At 41.3% G+C, this 26,683-nt stretch overlaps 1 protein-coding gene across 12 annotated transcripts in view; it reads left to right on the forward strand.

Annotated features, from left to right (window-relative positions):
• LOC139766421 (ribosome biogenesis protein NOP53) overlaps positions 1-26,683 on the forward strand; it is a 120,221-nt gene that overhangs the window by 53,866 nt on the left and 39,672 nt on the right. Inside the window, exons 7-13 of one of the 12 annotated variants that reach the window (XM_071695094.1) lie at positions 4,353-4,409; positions 9,411-9,467; positions 10,843-10,899; positions 12,262-12,318; positions 16,449-16,505; positions 21,761-21,817; positions 25,974-26,030. In XM_071695094.1, the coding sequence (XP_071551195.1) occupies positions 4,353-4,409; positions 9,411-9,467; positions 10,843-10,899; positions 12,262-12,318; positions 16,449-16,505; positions 21,761-21,817; positions 25,974-26,030 (399 nt within the window). The remainder of the gene's footprint in view (positions 1-4,352; positions 4,410-9,410; positions 9,468-10,842; positions 10,900-12,261; positions 12,319-16,448; positions 16,506-21,760; positions 21,818-25,973; positions 26,031-26,683) is intronic. The other 11 variants (XM_071695098.1, XM_071695097.1, XM_071695095.1 and 8 more) reach the window with 11 other exon arrangements.

The following is a 26,683-nucleotide window of genomic DNA, read 5'->3' on the forward strand; positions in this document are numbered from 1 at the left end:
AGGAACATTACGTAGTAGCCTTTGCAAACACTGTGCTAGACTTGCCCTCTGCCAGTAGCCTGTTAAGGTTGAGGCACTAAAGGTGACGAAGCAGCACCAGAGTTCGCTAGTTATGGAGACTGTTGCTGTGCCCACCTCATTGAGTTAATTCCAGAAGGGAAAAGGCATCAGATATGTAGATGAATAGATAGATGGGGGAAACCAAGGAAAGGTCTGTAGGGCCTGATTGTGAATAGGTGGCTCAGGTTTTTGTGCATTATAGTGACGACTATAGTGGATGCAATCAAATGTGGCCATTTCTTTGTCTATTCTTGGCACTACTTAGCTAATGTGGGAAGTGGCATACATGTATTAAGAAAAATACTGCTTATGTTTGACTGGTACTCTTTTCATACTTGGGTCAGTATGCTTCGGTTGGTCAGGACAATATACCATGAGTTTTGCAACAATTTTTTGAGAATTCCATTGAATTTACTGTGATGTTATAATAATTGCTGACACATTCACATTTCTCAGTTTGTCTGAAGTTTTCCCATTCTGGTTTGTCTTATTCTTAATTGTATAAAGTCACACTATTGAGGCCGTATTAATTTGGTAAATGAACTCATTGTTTTTGAAGGAAATGTAACTCAAATTTTGTACCTTTTTTTTTTAAGTTCTGGTATGTATTTTATGAGTTGTACACCCTCCCCTCTTTGTATTTCAGTATCTAGAACCTGTTTTGGTTGGGATGGTGTGCAAAGTGAGAGGGTCAGGGAGAATGGTTTGGTTAAGAGATAAGAGGTAGTGAAGATGAAATCCAGCAAGGTGGCAGGTTTGGATGGTATTGCAGTTGAATTTATTAAGAAAAGGGGTAACTATGTTGTTGATTGGTTGGTAAGGATTTTCAGTGTATGCATGGATCATGGTGAAGTGCCTGAGGATTGGGGGAATGCTTGCATAGTGCCATTGTACAAAGGCAAAGAGGATAAAGGTGTGTGTTTAAACTACAGAGGCATAAGTTTGTTGAGTATTCCTGGGAAATTGTATGGGAGGATATTGATTGAAAGGCTGAAGACATGTATGAAGCATCAGATTAGTGTAGCAGCAGTGTGGTTTCAGAAGTGGTAGAGGATATGTGGATCAGGTGTTTACTTTGAAGAATGTGTGTGAGAAATACTTAGAAAAACATGGATTTGTATGTGGCATTTATGGATCTGGAGAAGGCATATGATATGATAGAGATACTATGTGGGTTTTAAAAGTATATGGTGTGGGAGGTAAGCTGCTAGAAACAGTGAGAATTTTTTATCAAGGTTATAATGCATGTGTACGAGTAGGAAGAGAGGAGAGTGATTAGTTCCCAGTGAAGGCCAGTCTGTGGCAGGGGTGTGTTATGTCTCCATGGTTATTTAATATGTTTATGGAAGGGGTGGATAGGGGGATAAATGCAAGATTTTTGAGAGAGGGACGAGTATGCAGTCTGTTAGGGATGAGAGGGCTTAAAAAGTAAGTCAGAATGTTGTTCGCTGATGATACATCACTGGTGGCTGATTCAATTGAGAAACTGCAGAAGTTGTTGACTGAGTTTGCAAAAGTGTGTGGAGGGAGAAAGTTAAGAGTAAGTATGGATAAGAGCAAGGTTATTAGGTTCAGCAGGGTTGAGGGACAAGTTAGTTGGGATGTATGTTTGAATGGAGAAAAATTGGAGGAAGTGAAGTGTTTTAGATATCTGGGAGTGGACTTAGCAGTGGATGGAAGCGGAAGTGAGTCACAGGGTGGGGGAAGGGGCGAAGGTTCTGGGAGCTGTGAAGAATGTGTGGAAGAGCAAAGAGCGAAAATGGGTTTGTTTGAGGAATTAGTAGTTCCAACAATATTATATGGTTGTGAGGCATGGGCTTTAGATAGGGTTGTATGGAGGAGGGTAGATGTGTTGTAAATGAAGTGCTTGAGGACAGTATGTGGTTTGAGGTGATTTGATTAAGTAATGAAAGGTAAGAGACATGTGTGGAAATAAAAAGAGTGTGGTTGAGAGAGCAGAAGGGGGTGTGTTGAAATGGTTTGGACACATGGAGAGAATGAGTGAGTAAAGATTGACAAAGAGGATGTATGTGTCAGAGGTGGAGGGAGCAAGGAGAAGCGGGAGACCAAATTGGAGATGAAAGGATGGAGTGAAAAAGATTTCGAGCGATTGGGGCCTGAGCATACAGGAGGATGAAAGGCTTGCAGGGAATGGAGTGAATTGGAATGATATGGTGTACTGGGGTCGATGTGCTGTCAGTGGATTGAACCAGGGCATGTGAAGCATCTGGGGTAAACCATGGAGAGGTCTGTGGGGCCTGGATGTGAAAAGGGAGCTGTGGTTTTGGTGCACTACTTGTGACAGCTAGAGACTGAGTGTGAACGAATGTGACCTTTTTTGTCTTTCCCTGGCACTACCTGCTGGAGGGGGAGGATGCTGTTTCATGTGTGGAGGGGTGGCAACGGGAATGGATGAAGGCACCAAGTAAGAATATGTACATATGTATATATGTATCTCACTGAGAACCAATCACTTTCCTCTCTTCCTACACGTACACATGCCTTACATCCTCGATAAAAACTTTTCACTGCTTCTAACAACTTGCCTCCCACACCATATATTCTTAATACCTTCCACAGAGCATCTCTATCAACTCTATCATATGCCTTCTCCAGATCCATAAATGCTACATACAAATCCATTTGCTTTTCTAAGTATTTCTCACATACATTCTTCAAAGCAAACACCTGATCCACACATCCTGTACCACTTCTGAAACCACACTGCTCTTCCCCAATCTGATGCTCTGTACCTGCCTTCACCCTCTCAATCAATACCCTCCCATATAATTTACCAGGAATACTCAACAAACTTATACCTCTGTAATTTGAGTACTCACTCTTATCCCCTTTGCCTTTGTACAATGGCACTATGCACGCATTCCGCCAATCCTCAGGCACCTCACCATGAGTCATACATACATTAAATTACCTTACCAACCAGTCAACAATAGTCACCCCCTTTTTTAATAAATTCCACTGCAATACCATCCAAACCTGCTGCCTTGCCGGCTTTCATCTTCCGCAAAGCTTTTACTACCTCTTCTCTGTTTACCAAATCATTTTCCCTAACCCTCTCACTTTGCACACCACCTCGACCAAAACACCCTATATCTGCCACTCTATCATCAAACACATTCAACAAACCTTCAAAATACTCACTCCATCTCCTTCTCACATCACCACTACTTGTTATCACCTCCCCATTTGCGCCCTTCACTGAAGTTCCCATTTGCTCCCTTGTCTTACGCATTTTATTTACCTCCTTCCAGAACATCTTTTTATTCTCCCTAAAATTTAATGATACTCTCTCACTCCAACTCTCATTTGCCCTCTTTTTCACCTCTTGCACCTTTCTCTTGACCTCCTCTCTCTTTCTTTTATACATCTCCCACTCAATTACATTTTTTCCCTGCAAAAATCGTCCAAATGCCTCTCTCTTCTCTTTCACTAATACTCTTACTTCTTCATCCCACCACTCACTACCCTTTCTAATCAACCCACCTCCCACTCTTCTCATGCCACAAGCATCTTTTGCGCAATCCATCACTGATTCCCTAAATACATCCCATTCCTCCCCCACTCCCCTTACTTCCATTGTTCTCACCTTTTTCCATTCTGTACTCAGTCTCTCCTGGTACTTCCTCACACAAGTCTCCTTCCCAAGCTCACTTACTCTCACCACCCTCTTCACCCCAACATTCACTCTTCTTTTCTGAAAACCCATACAAATCTTTACCTTAGCCTCCACAAGATAATGATCAGACATCCCTCCAGTTGCACCTCTCAGCACATTAACATCCAAAAGTCTCTCTTTCGCGCGCCTGTCAATTAACACGTAATCCAATAACGCTCTCTGGCCATCTCTCCTACTTACATACGTATACTTCTGTATATCTCGCTTTTTAAACCAGGTATTCCCAATCACCAGTCCTTTTTCAGCACATAAATTACAAGCTCTTCACCATTTCCATTTACAACACTGAACACCCCATGTATACCAATTATTCCCTCAACTTTTTATAAACACATTTTGTTACTTTTAAGCATGAATATGAGTCTTTTCTTCCTGAGAAAATATCACCTGTTACAAGGATGCCAAGCAAAAGTTACATCCATTCTTTTTCTTTACCACTGGGTAATTGAAATGGTAAATCATGTCATCTGGCTTATAAAACTAAACTGTGCAGTCAGACGTGATAATCCTACCATAAGTGAGTAATAATATGTGTTCAGCAAATACAACCTGACCTATGAAAGTTTTATTTTAAATGGTAATTGTCTCTTTTCAGGAGACCATTTGTAGTGTACCAGAAGTGTTGGATTTGAGTGAAAGACACAGTTTTAAGGTAAGTTTTCTAATCTAATTCTGATCGTAATATTGCTCATGTCAGGGAGTGAAAAAGATTTTGAGTGATTGGGGCCTGAACATACAGGAGGGTGAAAGGCATGCAAGGATTAGAGTTACTTGGAACAGTGTGGTATACTGGGGTCGACTTGCAGTCAATGGATTGAACCAGGGCATGTGAAGCATCTGGGGCAAATCATGGAAAGGTCTGTAGTGCCTGGATGTGGAAAGGGACCTGTGGTTTTGGTGCATTACATGTGACAGCTAGAGACTGAGTGTGAACGAATGGGGTCTTTTTTGTCTTTTTCTGGTGCTATATTGCTGGAGAAGGGGGATGCTGTTTCATGTGGGGAGGGGGTGGCGATGGGAATGGATGAAGGCAGCAAGTAAATATGTACATGTGTATATATGTATATGTCTGTGTTTGTATATGTATGTTTCTTTATCATTTTATTTTGCTTTGTCGCTGTCTCCCGCGTTTGAGAGGTAGCGCAAGGAAACAGACGAAAGAAATGGCCCAACCCACCCCCATACACATGTATATACATACACGTCCACACATGCAAAAATACATACCTATACATCTCAATGTACACATATATATACACACACAGACACATACATATATACCCATGCACACAATTCACACTGTCTGCCTTTATTCATTTCCATCACCACCTCGCCACACATGGAATAACATCTCCCTCCCCCCTCATGTGTGCGAGGTAGTGCTAGGAAAAGACAACAAAGGCCCCATTCGTTCACACTCAGTCTCTAGCTGTCATGCAATAATGCCCGAAACCACAACTCCCTTTCCACATCCAGGCCCCACACTACTTTCCATGGTTTACCCCAGACGCTTCACATGCCCTGATTCAATCCACTGACAGCACGTCAACCCCGGTATACCACATCGATCCAATTCACTCTATTCCTTGCCCGCCTTTCACCCTCCTGCATGTTCAGGCCCCGATCACTCAAAATCTTTTTCACTCCATCTTTCCACCTCCAATTTGGTCTCCCACTTCTCCTCGTTCCCTCCACCTCCGACACATATATCCTCTTGGTCAATCTTTCCTCACTCATTCTCGCCTTTTCCCAAAACCATTTCAAAACACCCTCTTCTGCTCTCTCAACCACGCTCTTTTTATTTCCACACATCTCTCTTACCCTATTATTACTTACTCGATCAAACCACCTCACACCACACATTGTCCTCAAACATCTCATTTCCAGCACATCCACCCTCCTGCACACAACTCTATCCATAGCCCACGCCTCGCAACCATACAACATTGTTGGAACCACTATTCCTTCAAACATAGCCATTTTTGCTTTCCGAGATAATGTTCTCGACTTCCACACATTCTTCAAGGCTCCCAGGATTTTCGCCCCCTCCCCCACCCTATGATTCACTTCCGCTTCCATGGTACCATCCACTGCCAGATCCACTCCCAGATATCTAAAACACTTTACTTCCTCCAGTTTTTCTCCTTTCAAACTTACCTCCCAATTGACTTGACCCTCAACCCTACTGTACCTAATAACCGTGCTCTTATTCACATTTACTCTTAACTTTCTTCTCAGATTGGGGTGTCTAAATGTGTGTGGATGTAACCATGATGTGAAAAAAGGAGAGATAGGTAGTATGTTTTAGGAAAGGAACCTGGATGTTTTGGCTCTGAGTGAAACGAAGCTCAAGGGTAAAGGGGAAGAGTGGTTTGGGAATGTCTTGGGAGTAAAGTCAGGGGTTAGTGAGAGGACAAGAGCAAGGGAAGGAGTAGCAGTACTCCTGAAACAGGAGTTGTGGGAGTATGTGATAGAATGTAAGAAAGTAAATTCTCGATTAATATAGGTAAAACTGAAAGTTGATGGAGAGAGATGGGTGATTATTGGTGCATATGCACCTGGGCATGAGAAGAAAGATCATGAGAGGCAAGTGTTTTGGGAGCAGCTGAATGAGTGTGTTAGTGGTTTTGATGCATGAGACCAGTTTATAGTGATGGGTGATTTGAATACAAACGTGAGTAATGTGGCAGTTGAGGGAATAATTAGTATACATGGGGTGTTCAGTGTTGTAAATGGAAATGGTGAAGAGCTTGTAGATTTATGTGCTGAAAAAGGACTGGTGATTGGGAATACCTGGTTTAAAAAGCGAGATATACATAAGTATACGTATGTAAGTAGGAGATATGGCCAGAAAGCGTTATTGGATTACATGTTAATTGACAGGCGCACGAAAGAGAGACTTTTGGATGTTAATGTGCTGAGAGGTGCAACTGGAGGGATGTCTGATCATTATCTTGTGGAGGCTAAGGTGAAGATTTGTATGGGTTTTCAGAAAAGAAGAGTGAATGTTGGGGTGAAGAGGGTGGTGAGAGTAAGTGAGCTTGGGAAGGAGACTTGTGTGAGGAAGTACCAGGAGAGACTGAGTACAGAATGGAAAAAGGTGAGAACAATGGAAGTAAGGGGAGTGGGGGAGGAATGGGATGTATTTAGGGAATCAGTGATGGATTGCGCAAAAGATGCTTGTGGCATGAGAAGCGTGGGAGGTGGGTTGAGTAGAAAGGGTAGTGAGTGGTGGGATGAAGAAGTAAGATTATTAGTGAAAGAGAAGAGAGAGGCATTTGGACGATTTTTGCAGGGAAAAAATGAAATTGAGTGGGAGATGTATTTATAAAAGAAAGAGAGAGGAGGTCAAGAGAAAGGTGCAAGACGTGAAAAAGAGGGCAAATGAGAGTTGGGGTGAGAGAGTATCATTAAATTTTAGGGACAATAAAAAGATGTTTTATATCCCTGGGGATAGGGGATTAAGAGTACTTCCCACGTATTCCCTGCGTGTCGTAGAAGGCGACTAAAAGGGTAGGGAGCGGGGGGCTGGAAATCCTCCCCTCTCGTTTTTTTTTTTTTTTTTTTTAATTTTCCAAAAGAAGGAACAGAGGGGGCCAGGTGAGGATATTCCAAAAAAAAGGCCCAGTCCTCTGTTCTTAACGCTACCTTGCTAACGCGGGAAATGGCGAATAGTTTAAAAGAAAAAAGAAAAGAAAGAAAAAAAGATGTTTAGGAAGGAGGTAAATAAAGTGCGTAAGACAAGGGAGCAAATGGGAACTTCATTGAAGGGCGCAAATGGGGAGGGGATAACAAGTAGTGGTGATGTGAGAAGGAGATGGAGTGAATATTTTGAAGGTTTTAAAATGATTTGGTAAACAGAGAAGAGGTAGTAAAAGCTTTGCGGAAGATGAAAGCCGGCAAGGCAGCAGGTTTGGATGGTATTGCAGTGGAATTTATTAAAAAAGGGGGTGACTGTATTGTTGACTGGTTGGTAAGGTTATTTAATGTATGTGTGACTCATGGTGAGGTGCTTAAGGATTGGCAGAATGCATGCATAGTGCCATTGTACAAAGGCAAAGGGGATAAGAGTGAGTGCTCAAATTACAGAGGTATAAGTTTGTTGAGTATTCCTGGTAAATTATATGGGAGGGTATTGATTGAGAGGGTGAAGGCATGTACAGAGCATCAGATTGGGGAAGAGCAGTGTGGTTTCAGAGGTGGTAGAGGATGTGTGGATCAGGTGTTTGCTTTGAAGAATGTATGTGAGAAATACTTAGAAAAGCAAATGGATTTGTATGTAGCATTTATGGATCTGGAGAAGGCATATGATAGAGTTGATAGAGATGCTCCGTGGAAGGTATTAAGAATATATGGTGTGGGAGGCAAGTTGTTAGAAGCAGTGAAAAGTTTTTGTCGAGGATGTAAGGCATGTGTACATGTAGGAGGAGAGGAAAGTGATTGGTTCTCAGTGAATGTAGGTTTGCGGCAGGGATGTGTGATATCTCCATGGTTGTTTAATTTGTTTATGGATGGGGTTGTTAGGGAGGTGAATGCAAGAGTTTTGGAAAGAGGGGCAAGTATGAAGTCTGTTGTGAATGAGAGAGCTTGGGAAGTGAGTCAGTTGTTGTTCGCCGATGATACAGTGATGGTGGCTGATTCATGTGAGAAACTACAGAAGCTGGTGACTGAGTTTGGTAAAGTGTGTGAAAGAAGAAAGTTAAGAGTATATGTATGTATACGTTGAAATGTATATGTGTGTACATGTGTATGTGGGTGGGTTGAGCTATTCCTCGTCTGTTTCCTTGCGCTACATCGCTGATGTGGGTGACGGCAATTAAGTATGATAACAAATAAATTAATAGATATATGAATAGAAGCTGAAACAGGAGCTAATCAAGGAGTGCATATCTTCCTCAAAGGCTCATACTGGGATGGATGAATTTATGTGTGTATGTAACCAGGGTAAGAAGAAGTGAGAGATATGTATTATGTGTAAGGAGAGGAACCTTGATGTTTTACCTGTGAGTGAAGCAAAGCTCATGCAGAAGAATGGTTTGGTTATGTTACAAGGTAAAGTCAGGGGTTAGTGTGAGGGCATGAGCTGAAGAAGGGGTGACACATCTGTTGAAGGTGCTGTAGGAATATGTGAAAAACTGTTAGCTAGTGAGCCACAGACTATTGTTTGTGAAAATGAAAGTGAATTATGAGAGATGGTTGACTGTAAATGCTTAAGCACCTGGAAATGAGAGGAGGGAGGAAAAAAGACGGATGATTTGACAACTTACACTATTTTAGATTACTCATTGCATTTCTGATCTTCATAGATTGACCAAACAGCTTTTCAGAGAGGGATGATATTAAAAGTGTTTGGATGGTAAAGTTTGTCTTGAAATTTCTTTTTGTAAACACATTTTGTTACTTTTAAGCATGAATATGAGTCTTTTCTTCCTGAGAAAATATCACCTGTTACAAGGATGCCAAGCAAAAGTTACATCCATTCTTTTTCTTTACCACTGGGTAATTGAAATGGTAAATCATGTCATCTGGCTTATAAAACTAAACTGTGCAGTCAGACGTGATAAACCTACCATAAGTGAGTAATAATATGTGTTCAGCAATTACAACCTGACCTATGAAAGTTTTATTTTAACTGTTGATTGTCTCTTTTCAGGAGACCATTTGTAGTGTACCAGAAGTGTTGGATTTGGGTGAAAGGCACAGTTTTAAGGTAAGTTTTCTAATGTAATTCTGATAGTAATATTGCTCATGTCAGGGAGTGAAAAAGATTATGAGTGATTGGGGCCTGAACATACAGGAGGGTGAAAGGCATGCAAGGAATAGAGTCAATTGGAACAATGTGGTATACCGGGGTCGACCTGCTGTCAATGGATTGAACCAGGGCATGTGAAGCATCTGGGGCAAATCCTGGAAAGGTCTATGGGGCCTGGATGTGGAAAGGGACCTGTGGTTTTGGTGCATTATATGTGACAGCTAGAGACTGAGTGTGAACGAATGTGGTCTTTTTTGTCTTTTTCTTGTGCTATATTGCTGGAGAAGGGGGATGCTATTTCATCTGTGGAGGGGTGGCGATGGGAATGGATGAAGGTAGCAAGTAAGAATATGTACATGTGTATATATGTATATGTCTGTGTTTGTATATGTATGTGTACGCTGAAATGTATATGTGTGTACATGTGTATGTGGGTGGGTTGAGCTATTCCTCGTCTGTTTCCTTGCGCTACCTCGCTGATGTGGGTGACGGCAATTAAGTATGATAACAAATAAATTAATAGATATATGAATAGAAGCTGAAACAGAAGGAGCTAATCAAGGAGTGCATATCTTTCTCAAAGGCTCATACTGAGGTGTTTCAATGTATGTGTGTATGTAACCAGGATGAGAAGAAGTGAGAGATATGTATTATGTGTAAGGAGAGGAACCTGGATGTTTTACCTGTGAGTGAAATGAAGCTCATGCAGAAGAATGGTTTGGTTATGTCACAGGGTAAAGTCAGGGGTTACTGTGAGGGCATGAGCTGAAGAAGGGGTGACACATCTGTTGAAGGTGTTGTAGGAATATGTGAAAAAGTGTTAGCTAGTGAGCCACAGACTATTGTTTGTGAAAATGAAAGTGAATTATGAGATGGTTGACTGTAAATGCTTAAGCACCTGGAAATGAGAGGATGGAGGAAAAAAGGATGGATGATTTGACAACTTACACTATTTTAGATTACTCATTGCATTTCTGATCTTCATAGATTGACCAAACAGCTTTTCAGAGAGAGATGATATTAAAGTGTTTGGATGGTAAAGTTTGTCTTGAAATTTCTTTTTGTAAACACATTTTGTTACTTTTAAGCATGAATATGAGTCTTTTCTTCCTGAGAAAATATCACCAGTTACAAGGATGCCAAGCAAAAGTTACATCCATTCTTTTTCTTTACCACTGGGTAATTGAAATGGTAAATCATGTCATCTGGCTTTTAAAACTAAACTGTGCAGTCAGACGTGATAATCCTACCATAAGTGAGTAATAATATGTGTTCAGCAAATACAACCTGACCTATGAAAGTTTTATTTTAAATGGTAATTGTCTCTTTTCAGGAGACTGTTTGTAGTGTACCAGAAGTGTTGGATTTGGGTGAAAGGCACAGTTTTAAGGTAAGTTTTCTAATCTAATTCTGATAGCAATATTGCTCATGTCAGGAAGTGAAAAAGATTTTGAGTGATTGGGCCTGAACATACAGAAGGGTGAAAGGCATGCAAGGAATAGAGTGAATTGGAACGATGTGGTATACCGGGGTCAACTTGCTGTCAATGGATTGAACCAGGGCATGTGAAGCATCTGGGGTAAATCATGGAAAGGTCTGTAGTGCCTGGATTTGGAAAGGGACCTGTGGTTTTGGTGCATTATATGTGACAGCTAGAGACTGAGTGTGAATGAATATGGCCTTTTTTGTCTTTTTCTGGTGCTATTCTGCAGGAGGAGGGGATGCTACTTCATGTGGGGAGGGGTGGCGATGGGAATGGATGAAGGCAGCAAGTAAGAATATGTACATGTATATATATGTATATGTCTGTGTATGTATATGTTGAAATGTATATGTGTGTACATGTGCATGTGGATGGGTTGAGCTATTCCTCGTCTGTTTCCTTGCGCTACCTTGCTGATGTGGGTGACAGCAATTAAGTATGATAAATGAATTAAATTAATAGATAAATGAATAGAAGCTGAAACAGGAGCTAATCAAGGAGTGCATATCTTCCTCAAAGGCTCATACTGGGGTGTTTGAATGTATGTATGTATGTAACCAGGATGAGAAGTGAGAGATATGTATTATGTGTCAGGAGAGGAACCTGGATGTTTTACCTGTGAGTGAAGCGAAGCTCATGCAGAAGAATGGTTTGGTTATGTTACAAGGTAAAGTCAGGGGTTAGTGTGAGGGCATGAGCTGAAGAAGGGGTGACACATCTGTTGAAGGTGCTGTAGGAATATGTGAAAAAGTGTTAGCTAGTGAGCCACAGACTATTGTTTGTGAAAATGAAAGTGAATTATGAGAGATGGTTGACTGTAAATGCTTATGCACCTGGAAATTTGAGGAGGGAGAAAAAAAGGATGGATGATTTGACAACTTACACTATTTTAGATTACTCATTGCATTTCTGATCTTCATAGATTGACCAAACAGCTTTTCAGAGAGGGATGATATTAAAAGTGTTTGGATGGTAAAGTTAGTCTTGAAATTTCTTTTTGTAAACACATTTTGTTACTTTTAAGCATGAATTTGAGTCTTTTCTTCCTGAGAAAATATCACCAGTTACAAGGATGCCAAGCAAAAGTTACATCCATTCTGTTTCTTTACCACTGGGTAATTGAAATGGTAAATCATGTCATCTGGCTTATAAAACTAAACTGTGCAGTCAGACGTGATAAACCTACCATAAGTGATTAATAATATGTGTTCAGCAAATACAACCTGAACTATGAAAGTTGTATTTTAAATGGTAATTGTCTCTTTTCAGGAGACTGTTTGTAGTGTCCCAGAAGTGTTGGATTTGGGTGAAAGGCACAGTTTTAAGGTAAGTTTTCTAATGTAATTCTGATAGTAATATTGCTCATGTCAGGGAGTGAAAAAGATTTTGAGTGATTGGGGCCTGAACATACAGGAGGGTGAAAGGCATGCAAGGAATAGAGTGAATTGGAACGATGTGGTATACCGGGGTCAACTTGCTGTCAGTGAGTTGAACCAGGGCATTTGAAGCATCTGGGGTAAGTCATGGAAAGGTCTATGGGGCCTGGATGTGGAAAGGGACCTGTGGTTTTGGTGCATTATATGTGACAGCTAGAGACTGAGTGTGAATGAATATGGCCTTTTTTGTCTTTTTCTGGTGCTATATTGCAGGAGGAGGGGATGCTATTTCATGTGGGGAGGGGTGGCGATGGGAATGGATGAAGGCAGCAAGTAAGAATATGTACATGTATATATGTTAGTGGTTTTGATGCACGAGACCGGGTTATAGTGATGGGTAATTTGAATGCAAAGGTGAGTAATGTGGCAGTTGAGGGAATAATTGGTATACATGGGGTGTTCAGTGTTGTAAATGGAAATGGTGAAGAGCTTGTAGATTTATGTGCTGAAAAAGGACTGATGATTGGGAATACCTGGTTTAAAAAGCGAGATATACATAAGTATACTTATGTAAGTAGGAGAGATGGCCAGAGAGCGTTATTGGATTACGTGTTAATTGACAGGCGCGCGAAAGAGAGACTTTTGGATGTTAATGTGCTGAGAGGTGCAACTGGAGGGATGTCTGATCATTATCTTGTGGAGGCTAAGGTGAAGATTTGTATGGGTTTTCAGAAAAGAAGAGTGAATGTTGGGGTGAAGAGGGTGGTGAGAGTAAGTGAGCTTGGGAAGGAGACTTGTGTGAGGAAGTACCAGGAGAGACTGAGTACAGAATGGAAAAAGGTGAGAACAATGGAAGTAAGGGGAGTGGGGGAGGAATGGGATGTATTTAGGGAATCAGTGATGGATTGCGCAAAAGATGCTTGTGGCATGAGAAGAGTGGGAGGTGGGTTGATTAGAAAGGGTAGTGAGTGGTGGGATGAAGAAGTAAGAGTATTAGTGAAAGAGAAGAGAGAGGCATTTGGACGATTTTTGCAGGGAAAAAATGAAATTGAGTGGGAGATGTATAAAAGAAAGAGACAGGAGGTCAAGAGAAAGGTGCAAGAGGTGAAAAAAAGGGCAAATGAGAGTTGGGGTGAGAGAGTATCATTAAATTTTAGGGAGAATAAAAAGATGTTCTGGAAGGAGGTAAATAAAGTGTGTAAGACAAGAGAGCAAATGGGAACTTCAGTGAAGGGCGCAAATGGGGAGGTGATAACAAGTAGTGGTGATGTGAGAAGGAGATGGAGTGAGTATTTTGAAGGTTTGTTGAATGTGTTTGATGATAGAGTGGCAGATATAGGGTGTTTTGGTCGAGGTGGTGTGCAAAGTGAGAGGGTTAGGGAAGATGATTTGGTAAACAGAGAAGAGGTAGTAAAAGCTTTGCGGAAGATGAAAGCTGGCAAGGCAGCAGGTTTGGATGGTATTGCAGTGGAATTTATTAAAAAAGGGGGTGACTGTATTGTTGACTGGTTGGTAAGGTTATTTAATGTGTGTATGACTCATGGTGAGGTGCCTGAGGATTGGCGGAATGCGTGCATAGTGCCATTGTACAAAGGCAAAGGGGATAAGAGTGAGTGCTCAAATTACAGAGGTATAAGTTTGTTGAGTATTCCTGGTAAATTATATGGGAGGATATTGATTGAGAGGGTGAAGGCATGTATAGAGCATCAGATTGGGGAAGAGCAGTGTGGTTTCAGAAGTGGTAGAGGATGTGTGGATCAGGTGTTTGCTTTGAAGAATGTATGTGAGAAATACTTAGAAAAGCAAATGGATTTGTATGTAGCATTTATGGATCTGGAGAAGGCATATGATAGAGTTGATAGAGATGCTCTGTGGAAGGTATTAAGAATATATGGTGTGGGAGGCAAGTTGTTAGAAGTAGTGAAAAGTTTTTATCGAGGATGTAAGGCATGTGTACGTGTAGGAAGAGAGGAAAGTGATTGGTTCTCAGTGAATGTAGGTTTGCGGCAGGGGTGTGTGATGTCTCCATGGTTGTTTAATTTGTTTATGGATGGGGTTGTTAGGGAGGTGAATGCAAGAGTTTTGGAAAGAGGGGCAAGTATGAAGTCTGTTGGGGATGAGAGAGCTTGGGAAGTGAGTCAGTTGTTGTTCGCTGATGATACAGCGCTGGTGGCTGATTCATGTGAGAAACTGCAGAAGCTGGTGACTGAGTTTGGTAAAGTGTGTGAAAGAAGAAAGTTAAGAGTAAATGTGAATAAGAGCAAGGTTATTAGGTACAGTAGGGTTGAGGGTCAAGTCAATTGGGAGGTGAGTTTGAATGGAGAAAAACTGGAGGAAGTGAAGTGTTTTAGATATCTGGGAGTGGATCTGGCAGCGGATGGAACCATGGAAGCGGAAGTGGATCATAGGGTGGGGGAGGGGGCGAAAATTCTGGGAGCCTTGAAGAATGTGTGGAAGTCGAGAACATTATCTCGGAAAGCAAAAATGGGTATGTTTGAAGGAATAGTGGTTCCAACAATGTTGTATGGTTGCGAGGCGTGGGCTATGGATAGAGTTGTGCGCAGGAGGATGGATGTGCTGGAAATGAGATGTTTGAGGACAATATGTGGTGTGAGGTGGTTTGATCGAGTAAGTAACATAAGGGTAAGAGAGATGTGTGGAAATAAAAAGAGCGTGGTTGAGAGAGCAGAAGAGGGTGTTTTGAAATGGTTCGGGCACATGGAGAGAATGAGTGAGGAAAGATTGACCAAGAGAATATATGTGTCGGAGGTGGAGGGAACGAGGAGAAGAGGGAGACCAAATTGGAGGTGGAAAGATGGAGTGAAAAAGATTTTGTGTGATCGGGGCTTGAACATGCAGGAGGGTGAAAGGAGGGCAAGGAATAGAGTGAATTGGAGCGATGTGGTATACCGGGGTTGACATGCTGTCAGTGGATTGAATCAAGGCATGTGAAGCGTCTGGGGTAAACCATGGAAAGCTGTGTAGGTATGTATATTTGCGCGTGTGGACGTATGTATATACATGTGTATGGGGGTGGGTTGGGCCATTTCTTTCGTCTGTTTCCTTGCGCTACCTCGCAAACGTGGGAGACAGCGACAAAGCAAAAAAAAAAAAAAAAAAATATATTTATATGTCTGTGTATGTATATGTTGAAATGTATATGTGTGTACATGTGCATGTGGATGGGTTGAGCTATTCCTCGTCTGTTTCCTTGCGCTACCTTGCTGATGTGGGTGACGGCAATTAAGTATGATAAATGAATTAAATTGATAGATAAAAGAATAGAAGCTGAAACAGGAGCTAATCAGGGAGTGCATATCTTCCTCAAAGGCTCATACTGGAGTGTTTGAATGTATGTATGTGTGTAACCAGGATGAGAAGTAAGAGATATGTATTATGTGTCAGGAGAGGAACCTGGATTTTTTACCTGTGAGTGAAATGAAGCTCATGCAGAAGAATGGTTTGGTTATGTTACAAGGTAAAGTCAGGGGTTACTGTGAGGGCATGAGCTGAAGAAGGGGTGACACATCTGTTGAAGGTGTTGTAGGAATATGTGAAAAAGTGTTAGCTAGTGAGCCACAGACTATTGTTTGTGAAAATGAAAGTGAATTATGAGAGATGGTTGACTGTAAATGCTTATGCACCTGGAAATGTGAGGAGGGAGAAAAAAAGGATGGATGATTTGACAACTTACACTATTTTAGATTACTCATTGCATTTCTGATCTTCAAAGATTGACCAAACAGCTATTCAGAGAGGGATGATATTAAAAGTGTTTGGATAGTAAAGTTAGTCTTGAAATTTCTTTTTGTAAACACATTTTGTTACTTTTAAGCATGAATATGAGTCTTTTCTTCCTGAGAAAATATCACCAGTTACAAGGATGCCAAGCAAAAGTTACATCCATTCTTTTTCTTTACCACTGGATAATTGAAATGGTAAATCATGTCATCTGGCTTATAAAACTAAACTGTGCAGTCAGACGTGATAAACCTACCATAAGTGAGTAATAATATGTGTTCAGCAAATGCAACCTGACCTATGAAAGTTTTATTTTAAATGGTAATTGTCTCTTTTCAGGAAACTGTTTGTAGTGTCCCAGAAGTGTTGGATTTGGGTGAAAGGCACAGTTTTAAGGTAAGTTTTCTAATGTAATTCTGATAGTAATATTGCTCATGTCAGGGAGTGAAAAAGATTTTGAGTGATTGGGGCCTGAACATACAGGAGGGTTAAAGGCATGAAAGGAATAGAGTGAATTGGAATGATGTGGTATACCGGGGTCAACTTGCTGTCAATGGATTGAACCAGGGCATGTGAAGCATCAGGGGTAAACCATGGAAAGGTCTGTGGGGCCTGGATGTGGAAAGGGATCTGTGGTTTTGGTGCATTATATGTGACAGCTAGAGACTGAGTGTGAATGAATGTGGCCTTTTTTGTCTTTCTGGTGCTACATTGCTGGAGGAGGGATGCTATTTCATGTGGGGAGGGGTGGTGACGGGAATGAATGAAGGCAGCAAGTAAGAATATGTACATATATATATATATGTACAGGTGGTAGAGTGTCCCACAGTGTATCGAGACAGACTTCCCCAGAACTTTTTTTTAAAGGGGAAGTAAATGTTTATACTTGTGTTACTGGAGTGATAGTTTTCATACATGGTGCTTTGACAAGAAAATAGTGAAATTGGAAAAAATGTAGCTTAGACATTGAAGCTTATTGATACAGTGGTTAAATTGATGAGAACTACTATTGACGTTTGTGTAAATAAATTAAACATTTCCTTTTTCCATAGCCAGAGGTTGAACCATTATGTGACATTCATTTTTTCATTTCATTTCAAGCTAGAAGTTTCAGTTTTCTAAATTGTTTCTTACATTTTTCATATGTATATATATGTATGTGTGTGTGTGTGTATATTTGCGTGTGTGTGTGTATGTGTATTTTTTTTTTTTTTTTTTTTTTTTTTTTTTTTTCTTTGTCGCTGTCTCCTGCGTTTGCGAGGTAGCGCAAGGAAACAGACGAAAGAAATGGCCCAACCCACCCCCATACACATGTATATACATACGTCCACACACGCAAATATACATACCTACACAGCTTTCCATGGTTTACCCCAGACGCTTTACATGCCTTGATTCAATCCACTGACAGCACGTCAACCCCGGTATACCACATCGCTCCAATTCACTCTATTCCTTGCCCTCCTTTCACCCTCCTGCATGTTCAGGCCCCAATCACACAAAATCTTTTTCACTCCATCTTTCCACCTCTAATTTGGTCTCCCTCTTCTCCTCGTTCCCTCCACCTCCGACACGTATATCCTCTTGGTCAATCTTTCCTCACTCATTCTCTCCATGTGACAAAACCATTTCAAAACACCCTCTTCTGCTCTCTCAACCACGCTCTTCTTATTTCCACACATCTCTCTTACCCTTACGTTACTCACTCGATCAAACCACCTCACACCACACATTGTCCTCAAACATCTCATTTCCAGCACATCCATCCTCCTGCGCACAACTCTATCCATAGCCCACGCCTCGCAACCATACAACATTGTTGGAACCACTATGAGTGGGAGACGTATAAAAGAAAGAGACAGGAGGTCAAGAGAAAGGTGCAAGAGGTGAAAAAAAGGGCAAATGAGAGTTGGGGTGAGAGAGTATCATTAAATTTTAGGGAGAATAAAAAGATGTTCTGGAAGGAGGTAAATAAAGTGCGTAAGACAAGGGAGCAAATGGGAACTTCAGTGAAGGGCGCAAATGGGGAGGTGATAACAAGTAGTGGTGATGTGAGAAGGAGATGGAGTGAGTATTTTGAAGGTTTTTTGAATGTGTTTGATGATAGAGTTGCAGATATAGGGTGTTTTGGTCGAGGTGGTGTGCAAAGTGAGAGGGTTAGTGAAAATGATTTGGTAAACAGATAAGAGGTAGTGAAAGCTGGAGTGAAAATGGAGTGAAAAAGATTTTGTGTGATCAGGGCCTGAACATGCAGGAGGGTGAAAGGAGGGCAAGGAATAGAGTGAATTGGAGCGATGTGGTATACCGGGGTTGACGTGCTGTCAGTGGATTGAATCAAGGCATGTGAAGCGTCTGGGGTAAACCATGGAAAGCTGTGTTGGTATGTATATTTGCGTGTGTGGACGTATGTATATACATGTGTATGAGGGGGGGTGGGGCCATTTCTTTCGTCTGTTTCCTTGCGCTACCTCGCAAACGCGGGAGACAGCGACAAAGTATAATGAAAAAAAAAAAAATAAATATATATATATATATATATATATATATATATATATATATATATATATATATATATATATATGTATGTATACATGTGTATGGGGGTGGGTTGGGCCATTTCTTTCGTCTGTTTCCTTGCGCTACCTCGCAAACGCGGGAGACAGCGACAAAGCAAAAAAAAAAAATATATATATATATATATATATATATATATATATATATATATATATTATCCCTGGGGATAGGGGATTAAGAATACTTCCCACGTATTCCCTGCGTGTCGTAGAAGGCGACTAAAAGGGGAGGGAGTGGGGGGCTGGAAATCCTCCCCTCTCATTTTTTTTTAATTTTCCAAAAGGAGGAACAGAGAATTGGGCCAGGTGAGGGTATTCCCTCAAAGGCCCAGTCCTCTGTTCTTAATGCTACCTCGCTAACGCGGGAAATGGCGAATAGTTTAAAAGAAAGAAAGAATATATATATATATATATATATATTTCTCCATGGTTGTTTAATTTGTTTATGGATGGGGTTGTTAGGGAGGTGAATGCAAGAGTTTTCGAAAGAGGGGCAAGTATGAAGTCTGTTGGGGATGAGAGAGCTTGGGAAATTATATGGGAAGGTATTGATTGAGAGGGTGAAGTCATGTACAGAGCATCAGATTGGGGAAGAGCAGTGTGGTTTCAGAAGTGGTCGAGGATGTGTGGATCAGGTGTTTGCTTTCAAGAATGTATGTGAGAAATACTTGGAAAAGCAAATGGATTTGTATGTAGCATTTATGGATCTGGAGAAGGCATATGATAGAGTTGACAGAGATGCTCTGTGGAAGGTATTAAGAATATATGGTGTGGGAGGCAAGTTGTTAGAAGCAGTGAAAAGTTTTTTTCGAGGATGTAAGGCATGTGTACGTGTAGGAAGAGAGGAAAGTGATTGGTTCTCAGTGAATGTAGGTTTGCGGCAGGGGTGTGTGATGTCTCCATGGTTGTTTAATTTGTTTATGGATGTGGTTGTTAGGGAGGTGAATGCAAGAGTTTTGGAAAGAGGGGCAAGTATGCAGTCTGTTGTGGATGAGAAAGCTTAGGAAGTGAGTCAGTTGTTGTTCGCTGATGATACAGCGCTGGTGGCTGATTCATATAAGAAACTGCAGAAGCTGGTGACTGAGTTTGGTAAAGTGTGTGAAAGAAGAAAGTTAAGAGTAAATGTGATTAAGAGCAAGGTTATTAGGTACAGTAGGGTTGAGGGTCAAGTCAACTGGGAGGTAAGTTTGAATGGAGAAAAACTGGAGGAAGGAAAGTGTTTTAGATATCTGGGAGTGGATTTGGCAGCGGATGGAACCATGGAAGCGGAAGTGAATCATAGGGTGGGGGATGGGGCGAAAATTCTGGGAGCCTTGAAGAGTGTTTAGAAGTCGAGAACATTATCTCGGAAAGCAAAAATGGGTATGTTTGAAGGAAAAGTGGTTCCAACAATGTTGTATGGTTGCGAGGTGTGGGCTATGGATAGAGTTGTGCGCAGGAGGGTGGATATGCTGGAAATGAGATGTTTGAGGACAATATGTGGTGTGAGGTGGTTTGATCAAGTAAGTAATGTAAGGGTGAGAGAGATGTGTGGAAATAAAAATAGTGTGGTTGAGAGAGCAGAAGAGGGTGTTTGAAATGGTTTGGTCACATGGAGAGAATGAGTGGGGAAAGATTGACTAAGAGGATATATGTGTCAGAGGTGGAGGGAACGAGGAGAAGTGGGAGACCAAATTGGAGGTAGAAAGATGGAGTGAAAAAGATTTTGAGTGATCGGGGCCTGAACATGCAGGAGGGTGAAAGGCATGCAAGGAATAGAGTGAATTGGAACGAAGTGGTATACCGGGGTCGACGTGCTGTCAGTGGATTGAACCAGGGCATGTGAAGCGTCTGGGGTAAACCATGGAAAGTGTGTGGGGCCTGGATGTGGAAAGGGAGCTGTGGTTTCGGTGCATTATTACATGACAGCTAGAGACTGAGTGTGAACGAATGGGGCCTTTGGTGTCTTTCCTAGCGCTACCTCGCACACATGAGGGGGGAGGGGGTTGTTATTCCATGTGTGGCGAGGTGGCGATGGGAACAAATAAAGGCAGACTATGAATTATGTACATGTGTATATATGTATATGTCTGTGTGTGTATATATATGTGTACATTGAGATGTATAGGTATGTATATTTGCGTGTGTGGATGTGTATGTATATACATGTGTGTGTGGGCGGGTTGGGCCATTTTTTCGTGTTTCCTTGTGCTACCTCCCTAACGCGGGAGACAGCGACAAAGCAAAATAAATAAAAATAGATAGATAAATAGATAAATTAATAGAAGCTGAAATAGAAGGAGTTAATTGAGTGAGTGCATATCTTCCACAAAGGCTCATACTGGGGTGTTTGAATGTATGTGTGGATGTAACCAGGATGAGAAGAAGTGAGAGATATGTATTATGTGTAAGGAGAGGAACCTGGATGTTTTATCTGTGAGTGAAACAAAGCTCATGCAGAAGAATGGTTTGGTTATGTCACAGGGTAAAGTCAGGGGTTAATGTGAGGGCATGAGCTGAAGAAGGGGTGACACATCTATTGAAGGTGTTGTAGGAATATGTGAAAAAGTGTTAGCTAGTGAGCCACAGACCATTGTTTGTGAAAATGAAAGTGAATTATGAGAGATGGTTGTCTGTAAATGCTTATGCACCTGGAAATGAGAGGAGGGAGAAAAAAAAGGATGGATAATTTGACACCTTACAATATTTTAGATTACTCATTGCATTTCTGATCTTCATAGGTTGATCAAACTCAGCTTTTCAGAGAGGGATGATGTTAAAAGGAAGAAAAATGTGTTCGGATGGTAAAATTTGTCTTGAAATCTCCTTTTTAAACATATTTTGTTGCTTTTAAGCATGAATATGAGTCTTTTCTTCCTGAGAAAATATCACCTGTTACAAGGATGCCAAGCAAAATTTACATCCATTCTTTTTCTTTACCACTGGGTAATTGAAATGGTAAATCATGTCATCTGGATATAAAACTAAACCGTGCAGTCAGACATGATAAACCTACCGTAAGTGAGTAATAATATTTGTTCAGCAAATACAACCTGACCTATGAAAGTTTTATTTTAAACTGTAATTGTCTTTTTTCAGGAGACCGTTTGTAGTGTACCAGAAGTGTTGGAATTGGGTGAAAGGCACAGTTTTAAGGTAAGTTTACTAATCTAATTCTGATAGTAATATTGCTCATGTCATGGAGTGAAAAAGATTTTAAGCGATTGGGACCTGAACATACCGAAGGGTGAAAGGTGTGCAAGGAATAGTGTGAATCGGAACGATGTGGTATACCGGGGTCAACTTGCTGTCAATGGATGGACCAGGGCATGTGAAGCGTCTGGGGTAAACCATGGAAAGGTCTATGAGGCCTGGATGTGGAAAGGGACCTGTGGTTTCAGTGCATTACACATGACAGCTAGAGACCTTTTTTTTCTTTCTGGTGCTACCTTGTTGGAGGAGGGATGCTATTTCTTGTGTGGAGGGGTGGCAACGGGAATGGACGAAGGCAGCAAAGTAAGAATATGTACGTGTGTATATATGTATATGCCTGTGCATGTATATTTATATTTATTTATTTATTTTGCTTTGTCGCTGTCTCCCGCGTTAGCGAGGTAGCACAAGGAAACAGACGAAAGAATGGCCCAACCCACCCACATACACATGTATATACATACACGTCCACACACGCAAATATACATACCTATACATCTCAATGTACACATATATATACACACACAGACATATACATATATACTCATGTACATAATTCATACTGTCTGCCTTTATTTGTTCCCATCGCCACCTCGCCACACATGGAATAACAACCCCCTCCCCCCTCATGTGTGCGAGGTAGCGCTAGGAAAGGCACCAAAGGCCCCATTCGTTCACACTCAGTCTCTAGCTGTCATGTAATAATGCACTGAAACCACAGCTCCCTTTCCACATCCAGGCCCCACACAACTTTCCATGGTTTACCCCAGACGCTTCACATGCCCTGGTTCAAACCATTGACAGCACGTCGACCCCGGTATACCACATCGTTCCAATTCACTCTATTCCTTGCACGCCTTTCACCCTCCTGCATGTTCAGGCCCTGATCAGTCAAAATCTTTTTCACTCCATCTTTCTACCTCCAATTTGGTCTCCCACTTCTCCTCGTTCCCTCCACCTCTGGCACATATATCCTCTTAGTCAATCTTTCCTCACTCATTCTCTCCATGTGACCAAACCATTTCAAAACACCCTCTTCTGCTCTCTCAACCACACTCTTTATATTTCCACACGTCTCTCTTACCCTTACATTACTTACTCGATCAAACCACCTCACACCACATATTGTCCTCAAACATCTCATTTCCAGCACATCCACCCTCCTGTGCACAACTCTATCCATAGCCCACACCTCGCAACCATACAACATTGTTGGAACCACTATTCCTTCAAACATACCCATTTTTGCTTTCCGAGATAATGTTCTCGACTTCCAAACATTCTTCAAGGCTCCCCGAATTTTCGCCCCCTCCCCCACCCTATGATTCACTTCCACTTCCATGGTTCCATCCGCTGCCAGATCCACTCCCAGATATCTAAAACACTTTACTTCCTCCAGTTTTTCTCCATTCAAACTTACCTCCCAATTGACTTGACCCACAACCCTACTGTACCTAATAACCTTGCTCTTATTCACATTTACTCTTAACTTTCTTCTTTCACACACTTTACCAAACTCAGTCACCAGCTTCTGCAGTTTCTTACATGAATCAGCCACCACCGCTGTATCATCAGCGAACAACTGACTCACTTCCCAAGCTCTCTCATCCCCAACAGACTTCATACTTGCCCCTCTTTCCAAAACTCTTGCATTCACCTCCCTAACAACCCCATCCATAAACAAATTAAACACCCATGGAGACATCACACACCCCTGCCGCAAACCTACATTCACTGAGAACCAATCACTTTCCTCTCTTCCTACACGTACACATGCCTTACATCCTCGATAAAAACTTTTCACTGCTTCTAACAACTTGCCTCCCACACCATAGATTCTTAAAACCTTCCACAGAGCATCTCTGTCAACTCTATCATATGCCTTCTCCAGATCCTTAAATGCTACATACAAATCCATATGTTTTTCTAAGTGTTTCTCACATACATTCTTCAAAGCAAACACCTGATCCACACATCCTCTACCACTTCTGAAACCACACTGCTCTTCCCCAATCTGATGCTCTGTACATGCCTGCACCCTCTCATTCAATACCCTCCTATATAATTTACCAAGAATACTCAAGAAACTTATACCTCTGTAATTTGAGCACTCACTCTTATCCCCTTTGTCTTTGTACAATGGCACTATGCAAGCATTCCGCCAATCCTCAGGCACCTCACCGTGAATCATACATACATTGAATAACCTTACCAACCAGTCAACAATACAGTCACCCCCTTTTTTACTAAATTCCACTGCAATACTATCCAAACCTGCTGCCTTGCCGGTTTTCATCTTCCGTAAAGCTTTTACTACCTCTTCTCTATTTACCAAATCATTTTCCCTAACCCTCTCACCTTGTACACCACCTCGACCAAAACACCCTATATCTGCCACTCTATCATCAAACACATTCAACAAACCTTCAAAATACTCACTCCATCTCCTTCTCACATCACCACTACTTGTTATCACCTCCCCATTAGCCCCCTTCACTGAAGTTCCTATTTGCTCCCTTGTCTTCCGCACTTTACCTCCTTCCAAAACATCTTTTTATTCTCCCTGAAATTTAATTATACTCTCTCACCCCAACTCTCATTTGCCCTCTTTTTCACCTCTTGCACCTTTCTCTTGACCTCCTGCCTCTTTCTTTTATACCTCTCCCACTCATTTGCATTTTTTTCCCTGCAAAAATTGTCCAAATGCCTCTCTCCTCTCTTTCACTAATAATCTTTCTTCTTCATCCCACCACTCACAACCTTTTCTAATCAACCCACCTCCCACGCTTCCCATGCCAAGAGCATCTTTTGCGCAAGCCATCACTGCTTCCCTAAATACATCCCATTCCTCCCCCACTCCCCTTACCTCCTTTGTTCTCACCTTTTTCCATTCTGTACTCAGTCTCTCCTGGTACTTCCTCACACAAGTCTCCTTCCCAAGCTCACTTACTCTCACCACTCTCTTCACCCCAACATTCTCTCTTCTTTTCTGAAAACCCCCACAAATCTTCACCTTCGCCTCCACAAGATAATGATCAAACATCCCTCCAGTTGCACCTCTCAGCACATTAACATCCAAAAGTCTCTCTTTCGTGCGTCTCTCAATTAACACTTAATCCAATAATGCTCTCTGGCCATCTCTCCTACTTATATATGTATGTATATGTGCATGTATGGGTGTTTATGTATATACATGTGTATGCTAGTGGGATGAGCTATTCCTCGTTTGTTTCCTTGCGCTACCTCGCTGATGTGGGAGACGGTGATTAGGTATAATAAATGAAATAGATAAATGGAAGCTGAAGCAGGAGCTAATCAAGGAGTGCACATCTTCCTCAAAGGCTTATACTCGGGTATTTGAGTGTATGTATGGATGTAACCAGGATGAGAAGTGAGAGATATGTATTATGTGTAAGGAGAGGAACCTGGATGTTTTACCTGTGAGTGAAACGAAGCTCATGCAGAAGAATGGTTTGGTTATGTTACAGGGTTAAGTCAGGGGTTAGTGTGAGGGCATGAGCTGAAGAAGGGGTGACACATCTGTTGAAGGTGTTGTAGGAATATGTGAAAAAGTGTTAGCTAGTGAGCACAGACTAGTGTTTGTGAAAATGAAAGCGAATTATGAGAGATGGTTGACTGTAAATGCTTATGCACCTGGAAATGAGAGGAGGGAGGAAAAAAGGATGGATGATTTGAAACCTTACACTATTTTAGATTACTCATTGCATTTCTGATCTTCATAGATTGACCAAACTCAGCTTTTCAGAGAGGGATGACATTAAAAGGAAGAAAAAAGTGTTTGGATAGTAAAATTGGTCTTGAAATTTCTTTTGTAAACATGTTGCTTTTAAGCAAGGATATCAGTCTTTTCTTCCTGAGAAAATATTACGTTACAAGGATGCCAAGCAAAAGTTACATCCATTCTTTTTCTTTACCACTGGGTAATTGAAATGGTAAATCATGTCATCTGGCTTATAAAACTAAACTGTGCAGTCACACATGATAAACCTACCATAAGTGAGTAATATCATTTGTTCTGCAAATACAACCTGACCTATGAAAGTTTTATTTTAAATGGTAATTGTCTTTTTTTTTTCAGGAGACTGTTTGTAGTGTCCCAGAAGTGTTGGATTTGGGTGAAAGGCACAGTTTTAAGGTAAGTTTTGTAATCTAATTCTGATAGTAATATTGCTCATGTCATGGAGTGAAAAAGATTTTGTGCAATTGGGGCCTCAACATACGTGAGGGTGAAAGGCGTGCAAGGAATAGAGGGAATTGGAATGATGTGGTATACCTGGGGTCAACTTGCTGTCAATGGATTGAACCAGGGCATGTGAAGCATCTGGGGTAAACCATGGAAAGGTCTATGGGGCCTGGATGTGGAAAGGGACATGTGGTTTTGGTGCATTACACATGACTGCTAGAGACAGTGTGAACAAAAGTGGCCTTTTTTTTTTTTTTTTTCTTTTTCTGGCGCTACCTTGCTGGAGGGGGGGATGCTATTTCATGTGTGGAGGGGTGGCATTGGGAATGGATGAAGGCAGCAAGTAAGAATGTGTACATGTTTATATATGTATATGTCTTTGTATGTATATGTTGAAATGTATATGTATGCTACAAGGAACAGAGAAGGGGGCCAGGTGAGGATATTCCCTCCAAGGCCCAGTCCTCTGTTCTTAACGCTACCTCGCTAACGCGGGAAATGGCGAATAGTTTGAAAGAAAAAAGATATATATATATATATATATATATATATATATATATATGTAGAGTTGTGTGCAGGAGGATGGATGTGCTGGAAATGAGATG

Source organism: Panulirus ornatus, chromosome 57 (genome assembly GCF_036320965.1).
Source record: "Panulirus ornatus isolate Po-2019 chromosome 57, ASM3632096v1, whole genome shotgun sequence".
Lineage (NCBI taxonomy): Eukaryota > Metazoa > Arthropoda > Malacostraca > Decapoda > Palinuridae > Panulirus > Panulirus ornatus.